At 41.7% G+C, this 17,695-nt stretch overlaps 1 protein-coding gene and 1 non-coding gene across 2 annotated transcripts; both read right to left on the bottom strand.

Annotated features, from left to right (window-relative positions):
* Window positions 1-8,650: 8,650 nt before the first annotated feature.
* On the bottom strand, window positions 8,651-11,284 carry DEFB129 (defensin beta 129). The gene is made up of 2 exons (XM_006089552.2): window positions 11,227-11,284; window positions 8,651-9,087 (listed from the first exon to the last, which is right to left on the bottom strand). The coding sequence occupies exons 1-2, from the start codon at window positions 11,282-11,284 to the stop codon at window positions 8,651-8,653; spliced, it is 495 nt and encodes a 164-aa protein (XP_006089614.2).
* Window positions 11,285-17,094: 5,810 nt separating this feature from the next.
* On the bottom strand, window positions 17,095-17,253 carry LOC111826197. The gene has a single exon (XR_002829483.1). It is a non-coding gene; the product is annotated as a U1 spliceosomal RNA (small nuclear RNA).
* Window positions 17,254-17,695: the final 442 nt, after the last annotated feature.

A 17,695-nucleotide genomic window follows, 5' to 3' on the forward strand; every position in this document is an offset into this window, starting at 1 on the left:
AAGGGGATCTGATGGTGTCAACTTTGTTCTTTTCTTTCCTTTTAGAACAGTGGTTCTCAACCTTCTGGCCCTTTAAATACAGTTCCTCATGTTGTGACCCAACCATAAAATTATTTTCGTTGCTACTTCATAACTGTAATGTTGCTACTGTTATGAATCGTAATGTAAATATCTGATATGCAGGATGGTCTTAGGCGACCCCTGTGAAAGGGTCGTTCGTCCGCCAAAGGGGTCACGACCCACAGGTTGAGAACCACTGTTTTAGAAGCAATGCTGGTAAAGGGAGAAAATTAAGTATAGGGACTGTTGTCAACCTTTTCTTTCCTTAAAATGAAAGCATTGAGAGGTATTATCACTGAATTTATGACTTATAAAGAGTGCATGTGTTTTCTCTTTTCTTTTTAAATATGTTTTTATTGACTTTAGAGAGAGAGGAAGGCAGAGGGGAGAGAGAGAGAAAATCATCGATCAGCTGCTTCCTGCACACACTCTGCTGAGGACTGAACCTGTAGCCTGGGACCAGGAATCAAACCGGCAACCTCTCTGTACACGGGACAATGCCCAACCAACTGAGCCACACGGGCCAGGGCGTGTGTGTAAGTGTGTGTGTGTTTCTTAATTGGAATTTTTTAGTATTTTCATTATCATGGCTCCTACTCTGTACTCTAATTCCATCTGTCCTAAATTCCTTTTACAATGTGGTGGTCAGAAGCAAAGGCAATAATTCTAATGTGAGTAACCAGGTCACTTAACTTTGGCAATTGCAGGAGTTGTGGAAGCCTGTCAGGATAGGCATGCTCACTCCTCCTTCTCCTTACAGTGTCACCAGCAGATGCAATAATCAAGTCTTCTAGAGCTTCTTCCAAGCCATTGCTAAGATTCTAAGATGAGGTTATCCACATAGATGGCCTTAGTTTATATCTGGCACTGGGTACGTGCTCCAAAGCTGTTGCCACTGGGAGTCAAGGTGGCATGGCAACTAAGGGGCTCTGGTGTTAGACAGGCATGGATTTAAGTCCTGGTTCTACTTATCTGTGACCTTCAGCAGTTCAACTTAAACTTCAGTTGTATTAGTTATATAATGTGTATAGGGTTATTATAAGGACTAAATGAGATAATATATTTAAAGCCCTCAGTGCTACACTTAGCACTTAAAAAGTGCTCTATCACTCTTAAATTTTTGCATTATATAGCTTTTATATAGATCCTCATCAAAGTTGCTATTTTTTTCTTTAACACCCCTTGGTAACGTCATGCATCACTTATTAATTCATTGGGTTGCTTTTGAATTGAATTTCTATTTACTGATCTTGTTCACCAGGATCAATGTTCAATTCCCAGATTCTCTGAGAGTTAGAAGGCATCAGTGGTAAGCCTTGGATATGTGAAATCCAGAGCTATAAGAGATGCTTTGTCATAGATGCATAGAATCTCTAAACCCAAGGTCCTTTTCCGATTAGCATCAAATGGTACTTTCATTATGATTATTTGTTAGTTTTGGGGATTGTGCTCAAAAGGTGAAATCTGCGGTGGAGGACAGAGAGCAGAAAGCAAAGTGAGTCTTGTTTCCTTTCTTTGCCCAGATTCACTGAAGAGAGGAAGCAGCAGCCCACGGTATCAATTACCCATCATGTAGTTCTTAAGCAAATTGTTCTCACCTAGTAGACATTGCAGTATACTCTCATCATCTTGTCTAATGTTGCTTCCATAATTTGGATCCACAGGGAGCTTGACAATTTTATCAGCCCACAGAATATTACACAGGTTCACAGTGAAGACCTGGTGAAGAGAAAGTTGTTGTACGCTAGTGACTGCTAGTTATAAGCCAGAGGATGCCGCAAGAACTCCAGGAAAATAGTGGAATCTTCCATTTCAGCGGAGTTGTTGTAGATCCAAAGTCTGGGGTTCAGAGAAATAATGGCCTTATCCTGTACACTTAGATGCCAGCTGTGTCTTTTTGAATTTTTGAGGCATATGAGAGTGTTCTCTGGCCTGTGCCTTCAAGATTTTACTGGGGCCAAGAGCAGGCAAAGCTTTTCAGCTGGTCCAGGCCACAGTCCAAGCTACTCTCTCACTCCCACTATTTTTTTGATCTGAGCTATTGAATTGATCATTCTCCCCCATTTGTGACAAACCAGCTAGGGCTCCCCTCCCTCTTGTTCTAAAGAGTTTAATGACTTTATTTTATATGTTCCTTTAAATGTATACTTTCTGCATATATTTTTAGTTATATAAATGGCATTGTAGGTCTGTGTTTTCTTTTTCACTCAGAGCTGTAGTAGTTAAGATCCACTTGCATAGCTATGTGTACGTTGAATCTGTTGCTCCTAACTTATGCGTGGTATTCTAAAATGTGCATCCATATACTTTTACTATCCATTACTCCAGAATGGCTATCTAGATTGCCTTGGATTGATATTGGTCTTACCAATTGGGTAAGAATATCTGAGATATATTTATAAGTAGAGTTCTTGGGTCATAAAGATAAGTATCTAATGAATTTGACTAAGTAGTAGCAGATTGTTCGCAAGAAATAGGAACTGTCCATACTTCTATAAGCAGTATTAGAAAGGTTCCTGTATTCTTACATCTTCCCTAATATGTGCCATTGTGCAGCTTTTATTATTATTATTTTTGAGATTTTACTGAATATATTGGGATGACATTGGTTAATAAAATTATATAGTTTTATAATAATCATTTGTATGTTGTATCGTGTGTTCATCACCCCAACTCAATCACCATTTATTCCCCCTTACCCTCTTCTGCCTCCCTTCACCCCCTTTCCTTCTGGTAATCACCATACTGTTGTCTGGGTCTATGTGGTGTGTTTTTGTCTTTGCTTAATCCCTTCATGTTTTTTACCCAGCCCCTCAACCGCCCGTGCAGCTTTCTAATTTTACCAATACCATTGTTGTTTTGATTTGCTTTTCTCTGATACCAGTGAATCTGAGCATCCCTTCTTATATTTTTTTGCCTATAAGGGTCAACACAATCCCTATCAAAATTTGAGCAGAACTTTTCAGCAGAAACTGACTAGCTTATCATTTATGTAACAAGACAAAACATAATACAAACATTATTTATTTATTTATTTAAAATATATTTTTATTGATTTCAGAGAGGAAGGGAGAGGGAGAGAGATTGGCTGCCTCCTGCACGCCCTCTACTGGGGATTGAGCCCACAACGTTTGCTAATGACTGATTACTATAACGTTCGCTAATGACTGATTACTATAATCGTGTTGCATTCATTTCCCTTATGCACCTATGTGCAGGCGCACCATTTCTCTCCACTGATACTAGCAGCGAATATTTTAGCAGCCAATTGCCACGTCATTAGTCTTGGACTGACTTGTTTGGTGTGCGCAACAGGAAATATTTTGTTTTCGGAGAACAAGAAGAATAGGTTTATTTGCGTTACGCTTATTAATTTGTGCAGTTATTCAGTGTCTGGTAAGTTAATGTTCAAGACAAAATATCACTTCTTGTGAAACCAAGATGGCGGCATAGGTAAACACCTGGAATTGCTGCCTCGCACAACCACTTCAAAAACACAACTAAAAGACAAAACGGACATCATCCAGAACCACAGGAAGGCTGGCTGAGTGGAAATTCTACAACTAGAAGGAAAGAGAAAAGCACACTGAGACTCAGAGGAGGTGTGGAAGTAAAGTGCTGAGGTACGGAGGCTCGAGCGCGCGCGGAAAGGGGCTGGCAACGGTTGTCTTTTTCAACTGGGAGGGAGTCTCAAGCTCCTGACTGCTCTGAACTCCAGTTCCGGGCAAGTCTCTGGGGACCTAGACTCATATGGGGAGAAACTGGACTGTCTGGCAGCAGGTGGAACTCGAGGGCGGCTTTCTCTCAGAGGTGCTTGCAGCGATTACCAGGACACTGAGACGCAGGACATCTTAGGGTAGAACTGAGGATCTGCCATAGCTGTTTGCTCCACCCTGTTGATTCTCTGAGACCCCGCCCCACCCAAGCTGCTAGCAGAGGCTTTTGCATATGAATGGGCTGGCCCTTTGAGATCTAAAATTACCTAACAAACTGCAACTGAGTCAGAAAGACCCAGAACATCCAAAAGAAGGCCCAAGGCCCCACAGCAGCTTGCATTGCTTCACAGTTGGGCCTCATCTGGGCACCTCCAAACCCCAAACAAAGAAGAGGAATCTGCAGATCTCTCCATAGCTCCTGCTGGGTAGCCTCAGGCAGAGGCTAAATTAGCACCTCCTTAGAGATCCAAGAGCCTGTGTACCCAGTGGTCAGATTGGGACCATCCAGATTACAACTCCTCAGATCCATAAGGGACACACTCAGGGGGCAGACTCAGTGAGCACCAAAGCCCCACTGAAGCAAGTCTTGCCCCATAAGGGTGTCTTCAGCACAGAAGTTCTCCCACTGTAGACACAGCTGATTCTCACAGCCAATTGGCCTGGAGGTCAATTCCTCCCAGTGATACCTACAACAATCAAGGCTTAACTACAACAAGACTGTGCACACAGCCCACAAAGGGGTGGGCCAAGAGTGTCCACCCCAGTGGCCCAGTCAGAGCCACTGGGCCCTATAGGACACCTAGCACAGAAAGCCACTCTATCAACACAGGGAAGCATAAAAAATGCGGAGACAAAGAAACAGATCACAAATGACAGAAATGGAGGAAAGCAAACTACTGGATATTGAGTTCAAAACTACGGTTATAAGGTTTTTCAAGAATTTTCTAGAAACTGCCGATAAATTTAGTGAGACCCTCGAGGTTATGAAAAAGGACCAACTAGAAATTAAGCATACACTGACTGAAATAAAGAATAATATACAGAGATCCAACAGCAGACTAGAGGATCCCAAGAATCAAGTCAAAGATTTGAAGTACGAAGAAGTAAAAAACACCCAACCAGAAAAGCAAAATGAAAAAAGAATCCAAAAATACGAAGATAGTGTAAGGAGCCTCTGGGACAGCTTCAAGCGTACCAACATCCGAATTATGGGGGTGCCAGAAGAAGAGAGAGAGCAAGATATTGAAAACCTATTTGAAGAAATAATGACAGAAAACTTCCCCTACCTGGTGAAAGAAATAGACTTACAAGTCCAGGAAGCGCAGAGAACCCCAAACAAAACGAATCCAAAGAGGACCACACCAAGACACATCATAATTAAAATGCCAAGAGCAAAAGACAAAGAGAGAATCTTAAAAGCAGCAAGAGAAAAACAGCTAGTTACCTACAAGGGAGTACCCATACGATTGTCAGCTGATTTCTCAATAGAAACTATGCAGGCCAGAAGGGAGTGGCAAGAAATATTCAAAGTGATGAATGCCAAGAACCTACAACCAAGATTACTTTATCCAGCAAAGCTATCATTCAGAATTGAAGGTCAGATAAAGAGCTTCACAGATAAGAAAAAGCTAAAGGAGTTCATCACCACCAAACCAGTATTATATGAAATGCTGAAAGGTATTCTTTAAGAAGAGGAAGAAGAAAAAGGTAAAGATAAAAATTATGAACAACAAATATCTATCAACAAGTGAATCTAAAAATCAAGTGAATAAAAAATCTGATGAACAGAATAAACTGGTGAATATAATAGAATCAGGGGCATAGAAAGGGAGTGGACTGACAATTCTCGGCGGGGGAGAAAGGAGTGTGGGGGATGTGGGAAGAGACTGGACAAAAATCATACACCTATGGATGAGGACAGTGGGGGGGGGTAAGGGCAGAGGGTGGGGTGGGAACTGGGTGGAGGGGAGCTATGGGGGGAAAAAAGAGGAACAACTGTAATCTGAACAATAAAGATTTATTTAAAAAAAAGAAAAAAATCAATTTTTACTAAAATATTCTATTATGTTAATGATTACTCATTTACTAGTATTTCAGCTCTTTGTACTCAGCATGTCTCTATAGTAGTAAACCTGCGTTTCTATGAAAATTGAAGCTTTTTGTTTTTTTGCGGCCCACATGAACTTAAACCTTGTTTATTTGGCCCGTGTTTGAATTTGACATGCTTGCTGTAGAGGCAGTGATAGTGGGATGTGCATGGGTGTGTAATTTGATTATTCTGGTTTCGAATATTAGCTCTGAGATTTGAAAAATTCAGTCACACAGCTTCTGAATGGTGCTGTGTGGGGGCAACACTGGATGTGCCAGCGTGAATCCCAATCTCATAGACCCTGAGTAGCAGAGTCTGGGGGTTGCACTAGGATGTGCTAGGGAGAATCCCAAGGGAGAACTTACAGTCACTGTGGGGCTCTCAACGCTTAGAAAAAGTCCCCTCTTTGTCCCTCAGAGGGAAGGCAGGGGTGGGTGGGAAGAGATCAACCAAAGAACTTGTATGCATATACACATCACCCATGGACACAGACAATAGGGTGGTGAAGGCCTGGGGTGAGGGGTGAGGGTGGACTAAAGGGGTCAATGGGGAAAATAAGGGGACATATGCAATACTTTCAACAATAAACATTAAAAAATAAAATGAAATAAGACTCTTCGAAAAAAATAAAAAGGAAACTCTGTGTTCATCAATAATATTAATGCATAATTTCGAGAGTGGCCAGTTCTGGACTTTGCATAAAAGTATGGCTGTTCCACCTGGTGAATGTAGCTTTTACTCTGGCTGGCTTTGGGCCAAGCTGACATTAGGAGGATTCTACTGAAGTGAAAGGAGAGAGCAGATATCGGAGATATTTGTCACATATTTGTTATGTGACATTTCCCTGAAGGAAGGTATTCCCCAGTATCAATCATCCTGAGAAGAGTTGATGGGTGAGTTCTCTGACAGGAAATGAGGATTCAAAAGGAAGCCTTAAACTTAGGTGAGATAGGCACTTTCTTTTCTTTCTGTAGGTAGACCATGAAGAAAGCACTCCAACTGTGGGAAGGTAGGCTGGACTTTCAAGAGTTTGGCTCGGTTGGAGCATCATCCCTACACTTAAAGGTTGCGGGTTCAGTTCTCATCAGGGTACAAACCTAGGTTGCTGGTTCGATCCCTGGTTGGGGTGCATATGGGAGGCAACTGATGGATGTTTCTCTCTCACATTGATGTTCTCTCTCTCTCTTTCTGTGTATCCCTCTCTCCCTTTTCCTCCCACTCTCTGTGAAATCAATAAAAACATATCCTCGGTGACGATTAAAATAAAAAAGGAGTGTGGCAAATAGCTGGAGCAGGGAGGAAACCTAATGTCCATAAGATATACTTGAGTTCTTCAGGGAACACATAAGTAGCTGGAGTTGAAGTTATTCTCTGCATAGCAACTTTTTTCCTGTTGTACAAAAACGTCCAGGCACATAATTTAAAAAGTTGCACTCTAGTATCACTGTAGGGCATTGTGGGAAAATCTTTGCCTTTCTTGGGGTGACAGTATTGTAAAGAACCAGTAGGTTAAGGAAAGATGGCCTTTAAATTGATGGAGGTAATATGTAGCAGAGAATAATATGTTAAAAACTGGAATAGGGACCCATGCCATTATAATTTGGGCAATAAAAGGAAGTGTGACCTGAGATATAAGGAAATGGATTCTGGGGTATAATTTGTTTACATTTCTATTTTATAAATGAATAAGTGGATGCTCACATATGGATAAGTGATAAGTTCAAGGCCCACATAGCTAAAAAGTACCAGAACCAGAATGCTAGCCCAGGCACATCAGACCTGGATTTCTATATTCTTAATTCTATGCTACAGCCCTCAGAAATACGGCTGCCTCCTCTAGGCTAGATCATCCCCTTTACCTAACAATGCTGTAGCTATATGTGTCCCAGAACTCTCCAACCAGGTGCTGTCCAATATGGTAGCCACTAGCCGCATGGGACTATTGAGCACGTGAAATGTGGCTAGTATGAATTGAAATGTGCTGTAGACACACTGAGATTTCAAATTCTTAGTGCAAAAAAAAGAATGCGAAAAACCCCAAATATTTTTTTATATTGAGTACCTGTGGAAATGACAATGTTTTGGATTTACCACATCAAATCAAATATATTATTAATATGCATTCTACCTATGTCTTTTTACTTTTTAAAATGTGGCTACTAGAAAATGCAAAGTTGGTTTGCATTGTAGTCTGCATTCTGCATCTGCTGGAAGCACCGTTCTACTGTGCCTTCTCTCATATCCCCTCCTCCTTCCTCCATTCCTCCATTGTCTTATCTTAAATGGCTTTGTAAATTAGGTTATGGTCTTTTGTGGGGAATCGACTTGACCCTCCCATATTCCATTTTGCATATGGGCCTTTGCCCCCCCAAATCTATGAACAAAGAAAATATATCTCTTGATAGTTTCCTTTCCATTGCTCTAAGAAAAGAACACCATGTGAGAACCGTAAGTCCTTGTTACAGAAACTAATCTGGGTCATCCATGGGCCAAATTCAATGGTGCAGTAGTCACCACTCTGAGTGCTTGCTTTCTCCTGGGCATGTAAATGAAAATTCCATCCCTCTCCAACTCTGTCTCCTCTGTGAGGCTCTGCGAGAATAAGATTGTGTAAACTCTAGGTATTTAACCAGTATCTATTGAATGACTCATGACAGAGGAAACCATTCTATGTCTTATTTAATAGATAGCAAAGATAGAGAGGAACTTAGTGTTTTAAGGGAAAGACCCACATTCCTTGCTCATCTGTTTGCTCCAGCTCCATTTGTGGTATCGGCAGTGTCTACTATGGTGGTGGTGACGGTGGGGAGAAGTCAGTGGCTGAACCTCTGCTTTTCTTGGTATCACCCTTGGTAGAAGTAGCAGGGTATGTAATCTTTCTGAAGATCATGGCGTTGGTGATGGCAGGGTTCACAGCACTGGCATTTGAGATAATGGTAGTGTTGATGTTGGCAAAAGGGCTTTTGATTTTGGGAGAGAGCGATAAAATATATTTTGTTTGTATCACAGCCCTAGAAGTCTTAATAGGTTTTAGCTGTTTTGCAGAGCCCTCTTCATGTCCATGGGGCATTTCATTTTGCAGGTAGTTATTTATCAGTTGAAGTGTTTTTGGTCCAATACAACATTTTTTCTTCTTGCATTTCTGTATCTCTTTTTCATCCACAGTGCAGTGGTTTTTGCATCTCCCCAAACCCATTAAACATTTTTTCCAGCCAAAGAGTTCTGCACAAAGAAAAAAACAACTGGGTTAAGTTAGTAACTAGATATAATCTTAAAGCTGCTGGAGGGGGAGAAATCGAGTAAGAGGGAGTTTGTTAATGCTAAGCCTTAAGTGCAGTGTTTAGGAGCATTGATGAAGGCCCTGGAAGACCGAGAGAGTCTCTGTACACCTGTGAAACCCAAAATAAATCTCTCTCGCCTCCCCTCACTGAGTTACTTTAAAAATCTAGGGCACACAAAAGAGAGAAGAAAAGGGAATCCAATTATTTGCTTCTGGGTAAGATTTTCGACCTCCAACTTAGTATCTTAGACACTTGAAGGAAGGGCATCACTGTCTCTCCGCATGATCCTAGGAAATACCAACAGAAGTAAAATATGTCATAAAACTAGTCCAAGAAAGAATTTCAAAGAAGAATTAATAGCAGTTTCAGGAGTGCTGGCATCTTGCCAAATGCAGTGGTTTATGACCTTACCCCCCTTGACAACAGCTTGACCTGTGTTTCCTGGGGCATGGAGTTCTGTCATTTTCAGCCTCTCAGGACACTCTGTTCCTCAGAGGTATTAGTTATTATCATAACCTCGCCGCTATCAAGATAATTCCCACATTGTTACCTGGAGCTCTGCATTCCCTGCTCAGTTTAGTACCTCATCTTCATCTGCTGGATGGTCTTTTTTTCCATCCCAATGTCTCACCTTTTTATTTCTGAATCAAGAAAGTTCTTTCTTTCTCATCTTAACAGTTCAACTCATAATGTTCACATACATTCCAACGTTGTTTCTCATCAAAGACAAAACAGTAAAATTGGTGTATTTCAAGCAGCTACATTGATTAACCCAATTACACTCAGGTGGAATTTGAGGCTCAAAGTGGCTAAGCTGTTTTGCCCAAGATGACACAGTCACGCTTGCTTATGCTACTCTCCTTCTCTTAGGATCCCGAGATAAACACATTAGAAACATCTTGGACTCTTACTTTCCTTTCCCTGACCCGTTGCCAATTATTCCAAATATCTGGCTGATTCTTGTATTTTGAAACATATCTCAATGCTTTGCTTTTCTTGTCAAGTGAAGTGGCCAGTCCTGTTTCAGCCTTTTGCCACAGTGTATTCCCAGATACTCTTATGGGTAACTTGTGGGTTTCCAAGACAAAAAAGACTGAGAGAAGGGATGAAACTATAAAAATCTGAAAAAGTTGAGATCGAGAACATATACCTATTTACTGGATCTTAAAAGAGATTTTTTTTTTAGCATAAGGGTAAGGGTCTCCTCCTTATTACACCAAAGTACAAATTGATAGGAACCTTTGCTTCAAGAGATGTTTTAAATTAGAAATAGAGCAAAGATGAGGGAGACTTGGGCTGAGACCCAGATGATAGCTCTCTCTAGAGCAGCTGTGGGCAAACTACGGCCCTCAGGCCGGATCCGGCCCGTTTGAAATGAATAAAACTAAAAAAAAAAAGACCGTACCCTTTTATGTAATGATGTTTACTTTGAATTTATATTAGTTCACACAAACATTCCATCCATGCTTTTGTTCCGGCCCTCCGGTCCAGTTTAAGAACCCATTGTGGCCCTCGAGTCAAAAAGTTTGCCCACGGCTGGTCTAGAGGGTAGGAAGGCAGCTTTGTATGTTGGAGAGTTTCTTCTTCTTTTTAAAAAATATTTTTATTTATTTCAGAGAGAAATGGAGAGGGAGAGGGAGAGAAACATCAATGATGAGAGAGAATCATTGATCAGCTGCCTCCTGCACACCCACATTGGGTATCAAGCCCACAATCCAGGCATATGCCATGACCAGGAATTGAACGGTGACCTCCTGGTTCATAGATCTACACTCAACCACTGAGCCACGCCAGCCGGGCTGTTGGATAGCTTCTGAGTACACACAACCCCCCTCCCCCCAAAAAAACACCCTGCTTTTGCTTTAGGGAGCTCCCGATGTGTCCCCCATCAGACACAGTCTGTGGTTTGAGCCTATGGGGATGCATGGGGGATGGCACATAACTGATGCAATAGGTAGACTCTACAACCATTTCTTTGGGCAACTCATCTTTCAGCATCTCTTGGGGTTCCCGTTGTCATGAACAACTAAGTCCCCACTTCTTCACACCAACCCCTCTAAAACCCGGGATTCCACATTACCTGTGTTCACCTGTAACTGTAGCATGAGGCTGGCAAAGATAGGAAAAAGGAGCTTCATGGCTGGGTATCAGAGAAGAAGGCTTGGATCTGTGTTGATGATCTTGAGTTCCAGTCTTTATTGGCCTCTTCATGGCCTTGGGCCATGAGCAGTGAAGTGCACCAGAGCTCACAGAAGTTGTGTTTTCTCTGATTCTGTTTGAGAACAACCTTCTCTGAACACTTTATGCAACATATTTCCTGCTTTTTAAAAAATATATTTTTTATTGATTAAGATATTACATCTGTGTCCTTATCCCCACGTTATCCCCTACCCCCCACCGCCCCCGCTCATGCCCTCACCACCCCCCTGTTGTCCATGTCCATTGGTTAGGCCTATATGCTTGTATATAAGTCCTTTGGTTGATCTCTCCCCCTTACTGCTCGCCCCCTTCCCTCCAGGGCCCAACGGTCCAATCAGTGCCTCTCCGTCTCTGGATCAGTCCTTGTTCATCAGTTTATGTTGTTCATTATATTCCACAAATGAGTGAGATCATGTGGTATTTATCCCTTAAAGAATATCCTTCAACATTTCATATAATCCTGGTTTGGTGGTGATGAACTCCTTTAGCTTTTCCTTATCTGTGAAGCTCTTTATCTGACCTTTAATTCTGAATGATAGCTTTGCTGGATAAAGTAATCTTGGTTGTAGGTTCTTGGCATTCATCACTTTGAATATTTCTTGCCACTCCCTTCTGGCCTGCATGGTTTCTGTTGAGAAATCAGCTGACAGTCGTATGGGTACTCCCTTGTAGGTAACTAACTGTTTTTCTCTTGCTGCTTTTAAGATTCTCTCTTTGTCTTTTGCTCTTGGCATTTTAATTATGATGTGTCTTGATGTGGTCCTCTTTGGATTCGTTTTGTTTGGGGTTCTCTGTGCTTCCTGGAGTTGTAAGTCTATTTCTTTCATCAGGTAGGGGAAGTTTTCTGTCATTATTTCTTCAAATAGGCTTTCAGTATCTTGCTCTCTCTCTTCTTCTGGCACCCTGATAATTTGGATGTTGGTACGTTTGAAGTTGTCCCAGAGGCTCCTTACACTATCTTCATATTTTTGGATTCTTTTTTCTTTTTGCTTTTCCGGTTGGGTGTTTTTTACTTCTTCGTATTTCAGATCTTCGACTTGATTCTTGGGATCCTCTTGTCTGCTGTTGGATCTCTGTGTATTATTCTTTATTTCAGTCAGTGTATGTTTAATTTCTGACTGGTCCTTTTCCATTTTTTTGGTATTCTCATTAAGATCCTTGAAGGTCTCACTAAGTTCCTTGGAGGTTCGTAGAAGATTCTTGAGTAACCTTATAACTGTGGTTCTGAACTCTATGTCCTCCATTATTTTGCTTTCCTCCATTTCTTTCATTTGTGACATGTTTCTTTGTCTTCACATTTTTGGCTGACTGTGAGGAGCCACTGTGTCTATAAGAAGAACTGCTGCCGAAACCGGTTTGGCTCAGTGGATGGAGCGTCGGCCTGCGGACTGAGGGGTCCCGGGTTCGGTTCCGGTCGAGGGCATGTGCCTGGGTTGCGGGCACATCCCCAGTGGGAGATGTGCAGGAGGCAGCTGGTCGATGTTTCTCTCTCATCGATGTTTCTGACTCTCTATCTCTCTCCCTTCCTCTCTGTAAAAAATCAATAAAATATATTTTAAAAAAAAAAAAAAAAAAAAAAAAAAAAAAAAAAAGAAGAACTGCTGTGCTGGAGACACCCTTATGCGGTAGGACTTGCTTCAGTGGGGCTTTGGTGCTCACTGAGTCTGCTTCTTGAGTGTGTTCCTTATAGATGTGAGGAGTTGAAGTCTAGTATCTGACCGGAGTACCCTGGCTCCTGGATCTCCCAAGTCAACCACTGTGTGGGTCCACCCAGCAGGGGCTACAGCAATATCAACAGATTTCTCCTCTTTGTTTGGAGTTTGGAAGTTTTGGAGCTCTGTGATTCACTGCAGTTTGTTAGGCTGCAAAAGCGCAGGTGCCTCCTTTGTGCCGCTGAGCACAGCTTGAGAGGGGATGTAGTGGGGCGGGGTCTCAGAGTTCCCAGGGCAGGGCAAACAGCAATGGTGTCGTCAGCGACCCCGCGACTCCTCGAGTGCCGCACGCCCCCACAGCAACAATGATCCCTGCAAGTAGCTCTGTGAGAAAGTCACCTTCGCTTTCCGTGCCGCTGCAAGACAGTCCCGTTTCTCCCCGTAGGAGCCTGGGACCCAGTGTCTCGCCGTAAATGAGTTCAGTGTGTTCGAGAGCTTGTCCCCTTCTGATTGAAAAAAACTGTGCACCAAGGTGCAGCAGCCTCCCGCGGGCCCCCATACCTCTGTTCTTGGCGCTTCTCCCCTCCTACTCGGTCTCAATGCGCTTTTTTCTTTCCTCTAGTTGTAGAACTTCCACTCGATCAGCTTTCCCGTGGTTCTAGATGATAGCTGTTTTGTTTTATAGTTGTGGTTTTAATGTTGTTGTGGGGGGCAGCACGTACAGGTTTGTACCTTATGCTGCCATCTTGGTTCTCTCCCTCCTGCTTTTGATCCTGGGGGAAATACAAGGCATAAGATGTGAAAGAAGTGCAGGCCCTTTGGATCTCTCTTTCTTAACGTTTGAGCAGGGGATGAATATTTATTTGCTTCACTATTTGTCAGGTAATTATGCCTAACGCACTCAGTGTGTGAGAATCAGAAGAGCAGAAATTGCTATAACCAGGGACTCCTGGAGGATAGAGACTGCCTTTTTTGTACTGATGTCTCCAATGGCCAGCATGGCTACTAAATCAACATAAGAACTCAGTACGTGTTTGTTAAATGAATTTGTGGGAAGCATCTCTTGGCATAAATTTAACTTATTTTGTTATTGAGATATAATTGACATGTAACATTATATTAGTTTCTGGTGTACACAGAGGTTCAATATTTGTATAAATTGTAGAATGATCACAATGCCTAGTTAACACCTATCACCACACAGTTACAATTGTTTTTTCCTGTGATGAGAACTTTTAAGATGTACTCTCTTAGCAACTTTCAAATAAGTAATATGGTATTATCAACTATAGCTACCCAGCTGTATGTTACATTCACAGAATTTATTTATCTTTGAACTGGCCATTTGTGCCTCCTGACCACTTTCATCCATTTGCCCCTCACCTCTGGCAACCACCAATCTTTTCTCTGTATCTATGAGTTTTTCTGTTTTGTTTTTAGGTTCTATGTATAAGTGAGATCATATGATTTTTGTCTTTCTCTGTTTGACTTACATAATTTAGCATAACGCTCTTAAGGTCCATCCATGTTGCAAATGACGTGATTTCTTTCTTTTATGTCTGGGGAAAAAATACATATCACATTTTCTTTATCCATTCATCTATCAATGGACACTTAGGTTGCTTTGATTTTTGGCTATCTAAAACCCTGGATGGTGTTCATCACGACCACCAGAACCGCAACCAAGTGGAAGGAAGTCAGTCCTGCAGGGGTTATCTTGGCAACGGCTTTGCCCTCCCCTGAGCTGTTTCTTGGAGCTGTTTCTGGTGAGGGCGGGGTTTAAGGCAGGAACCCGCCCTCAGCGTGGACCCACTGAATCCTGGGTCACTTTGCCAAGGGCTGCGCCCTCTCCAGCTGTTTCCTGGAGCTGTTTCCGGAGAGGGCAGGGTTTGAGGCAGGGACCTGCCCTCAGAGCATGGGCCCACTGAATCCTGGGTCACTTTGCCAAGGGCTGCGCCTTCCCCAGCTGTTTCCCGTGTGGTCTCAGAGCACCAGAAGCGCCCAGCAGCAGTCAGTCCTGGGTTGCTGAGGTGGAGGCCATGGTGTGGTAGAACTCTGGATCTGGCCCAACAGGGGGCATGGCCGACCTTCAAACCAGACCCTGACATTGGAAAGGAGGGAGCCCCATTCCTCACAGAATCCGCTGTTGGATAGCTTGCTGTCAGTGGCCTGCCAGCCAGGAACCCCATTCTCCTGCATCCCGGACACTGACAGGAGGGAGGAGGGAGCCCCTTTCCTCACGGAATTGACAGGTGGCCAGTTTGCTAATTAATTCCCTTTTTAAAAAAATATATTTTATTGATTTTTTACAGAGAGGAAGGGAGAGGGATAGAGAGTTAGAAACATGGATGAGAGAGAAACATTGATCAGCTGCCTTCTGCACACCTCCCACTGGGGATGTGCCCGCAACCAAGGTACATGCCCTTGACCAGAATCGAACCCGGGACCCTTGAGTCCGCAGGCCAGTGCTCTATCCACTGAGCCAAACCAGTTAGGGCAATTAATTATCTTTTAATGTGTACGAATTTTGTGCACCAGGCTACTAGTTGTAAATAATGATGCAATGAACATGGGATTGCATATATTTTTTTGAGATAGTGTTTTTGTTTTGTTCAGAAAAATGCCAAAAAGTGGAATTTCTGGATTATATGATAGTTTTATTTGTAATTTTTTGAGGAACCTCCATACTATTTTGAAAGTGGTTGCAGCAGTAGCATCCCACCAGCAGTGCACAAGGGTTCCCTTTTCTCCACACCCTCACCAACATTTGTTAGGTGTGAGGTAATATTTCACTGTTGTTGACTTGCATTTCCTTGATAATTTGTGATTTTGAGCACATTTTCATGTACCTCTTGGCCAGCTGTATGTCTTTTTTGGAAAAAATGTCTATTTAGATCTTCTGTTCATGTTTTAAAAAATATTTTTATTGATTTTTAGAGAAGAAGGGAGAGGGAGAGAGAGTTAGAAACATCAATGATGAGAGAGAATCGTTGATGGGCTGTCTCTTGCACACCCCCTACTGGGATCGAGTCTGCAACCCGGGCTTGTGCCATGACCAGGGATTGGACCATGATCTTCTGGTCGATGCTCAACTACTGAGCCACCAGAGTCTGGCTCTTATGTCATTTTTAATCAGAATTTTCTTTTTGCTATTGAGTTTTATGAGTTCCTTATATATTTTAGATATTAACATCTTATCAGATATATGATTTGCAAATATTTTGCCTCATTTAGTAGGTTGCTTTTTCATTTTGTTGATGGTTTCCTTTGCTGTGTAGAAGCTTTTTAGTTTGATGTAGTTCCACTTGTTTATTTATTTTTGTTGTCTTTGCTTTTGGTGTCAAATCCAGAAAAATCATTGCCAAGACAGATGACAAAGTGCTTACCACCTGTTTTCTAATAGAAGTTTTATGGTTTCAGGTCTTATGTTTAAGTCTTTAATCCGTTTTGAGTTAATTTTTGTGTACAGCGTAAGGTAGTGATCCCATTTCATTCTTTTGCATGTGGCTGTGCAATTTTCCCAGCAGACTGTCCTCTCCACATTGTATATCCTTGTCTCTTTTGTCTTAAATTAATTGACCATGTATGCCTGGGTTTATTTCTAAGCTCTCTATTCTGTTTTATTAACCTGTGTGCCTGCTTTTATGCCTAAACCATATTGTTTTGTTTACTATAGCTTTGTAAAATAGTTTAAAATCAGAAAGCATGATGCCTCCAGTTTTTTTTTTTTTTTCAGGATAGCTTTGGCTACTCGGGGTCTTTCTTTTGTTCTTCCATAGAAGTTTTAGGATTGTTTTATCTATTTCTGAGAAAAATGGCATTGGAATTTTGATAAGGATTTCATTAAATCATCAGTTTCTTATAGTTTTCAGTGTAGGTCATGAATGTATAGGTTACTTTTTAAATTAAATTTATTCCTGGGTATCTAATTCTTTTTGACACAATTTAAAATTGGGTTCTTTTCTTAATTCCTATTCCCAACAGTTCATTATTAGTGTATAGAAATGCACCTGATTTTTGTATATTGACTTTGTCTTATAACTTTATTGAATTTGTTTATAAGTTCTATCAGTTTTTTTAATATATATATATATTTTTTTAGCGCGAACGCAGTCCCCCACTACCACAAATTATGCAGTCGAGTTTCCCACATTTGGATAAATCACAGGGGTCAGCACATCCGGAGTGCAATGGATAAGCCTCGCCCTGGGAAAACCACCTTCGTGATCATGGTATCTCCCCTGCCAGGTAAGTATCTATCAGTTTTTTGATAAAGTCTTTAGGGCTTTCTACATATAGTATCATGTTATCTGCAAATATTCTTATGTCTTCCTTTCTGAAATGGATGCCTTATATATTTTTTTCTAGCTAATTGCTCTGGCTAGGACTTCCAATATTATTTTGAATTAAAGTGGCCTATATTGTGTCATTTGATTTGATGGTGTCTCAGAAGTTCCATAGGCTTTCTTCATTTAAATTTTTTTTTTTTTTGCCCTGACCGGCTTGGCCTGCGGACTTAAGGGTCCCAGGTTCGATTCCGGTCAAGGGCATGTACCTGGGTTGTGGACACATCCCCAGTAGGGGTGTGCAGGAGGCAGCTGATCCATGTTTCTCTCCCATGGATGTTTCTAACTTTCTATCCCTCTCCCTTCCTCTCTGTAGAAATAAAAAACAGAATCAAATATATAAAAAATTTTT

Source organism: Myotis lucifugus, unplaced genomic scaffold (genome assembly GCF_000147115.1).
Source record: "Myotis lucifugus unplaced genomic scaffold, Myoluc2.0 scaffold_60, whole genome shotgun sequence".
Taxonomy (NCBI): domain Eukaryota; kingdom Metazoa; phylum Chordata; class Mammalia; order Chiroptera; family Vespertilionidae; genus Myotis; species Myotis lucifugus.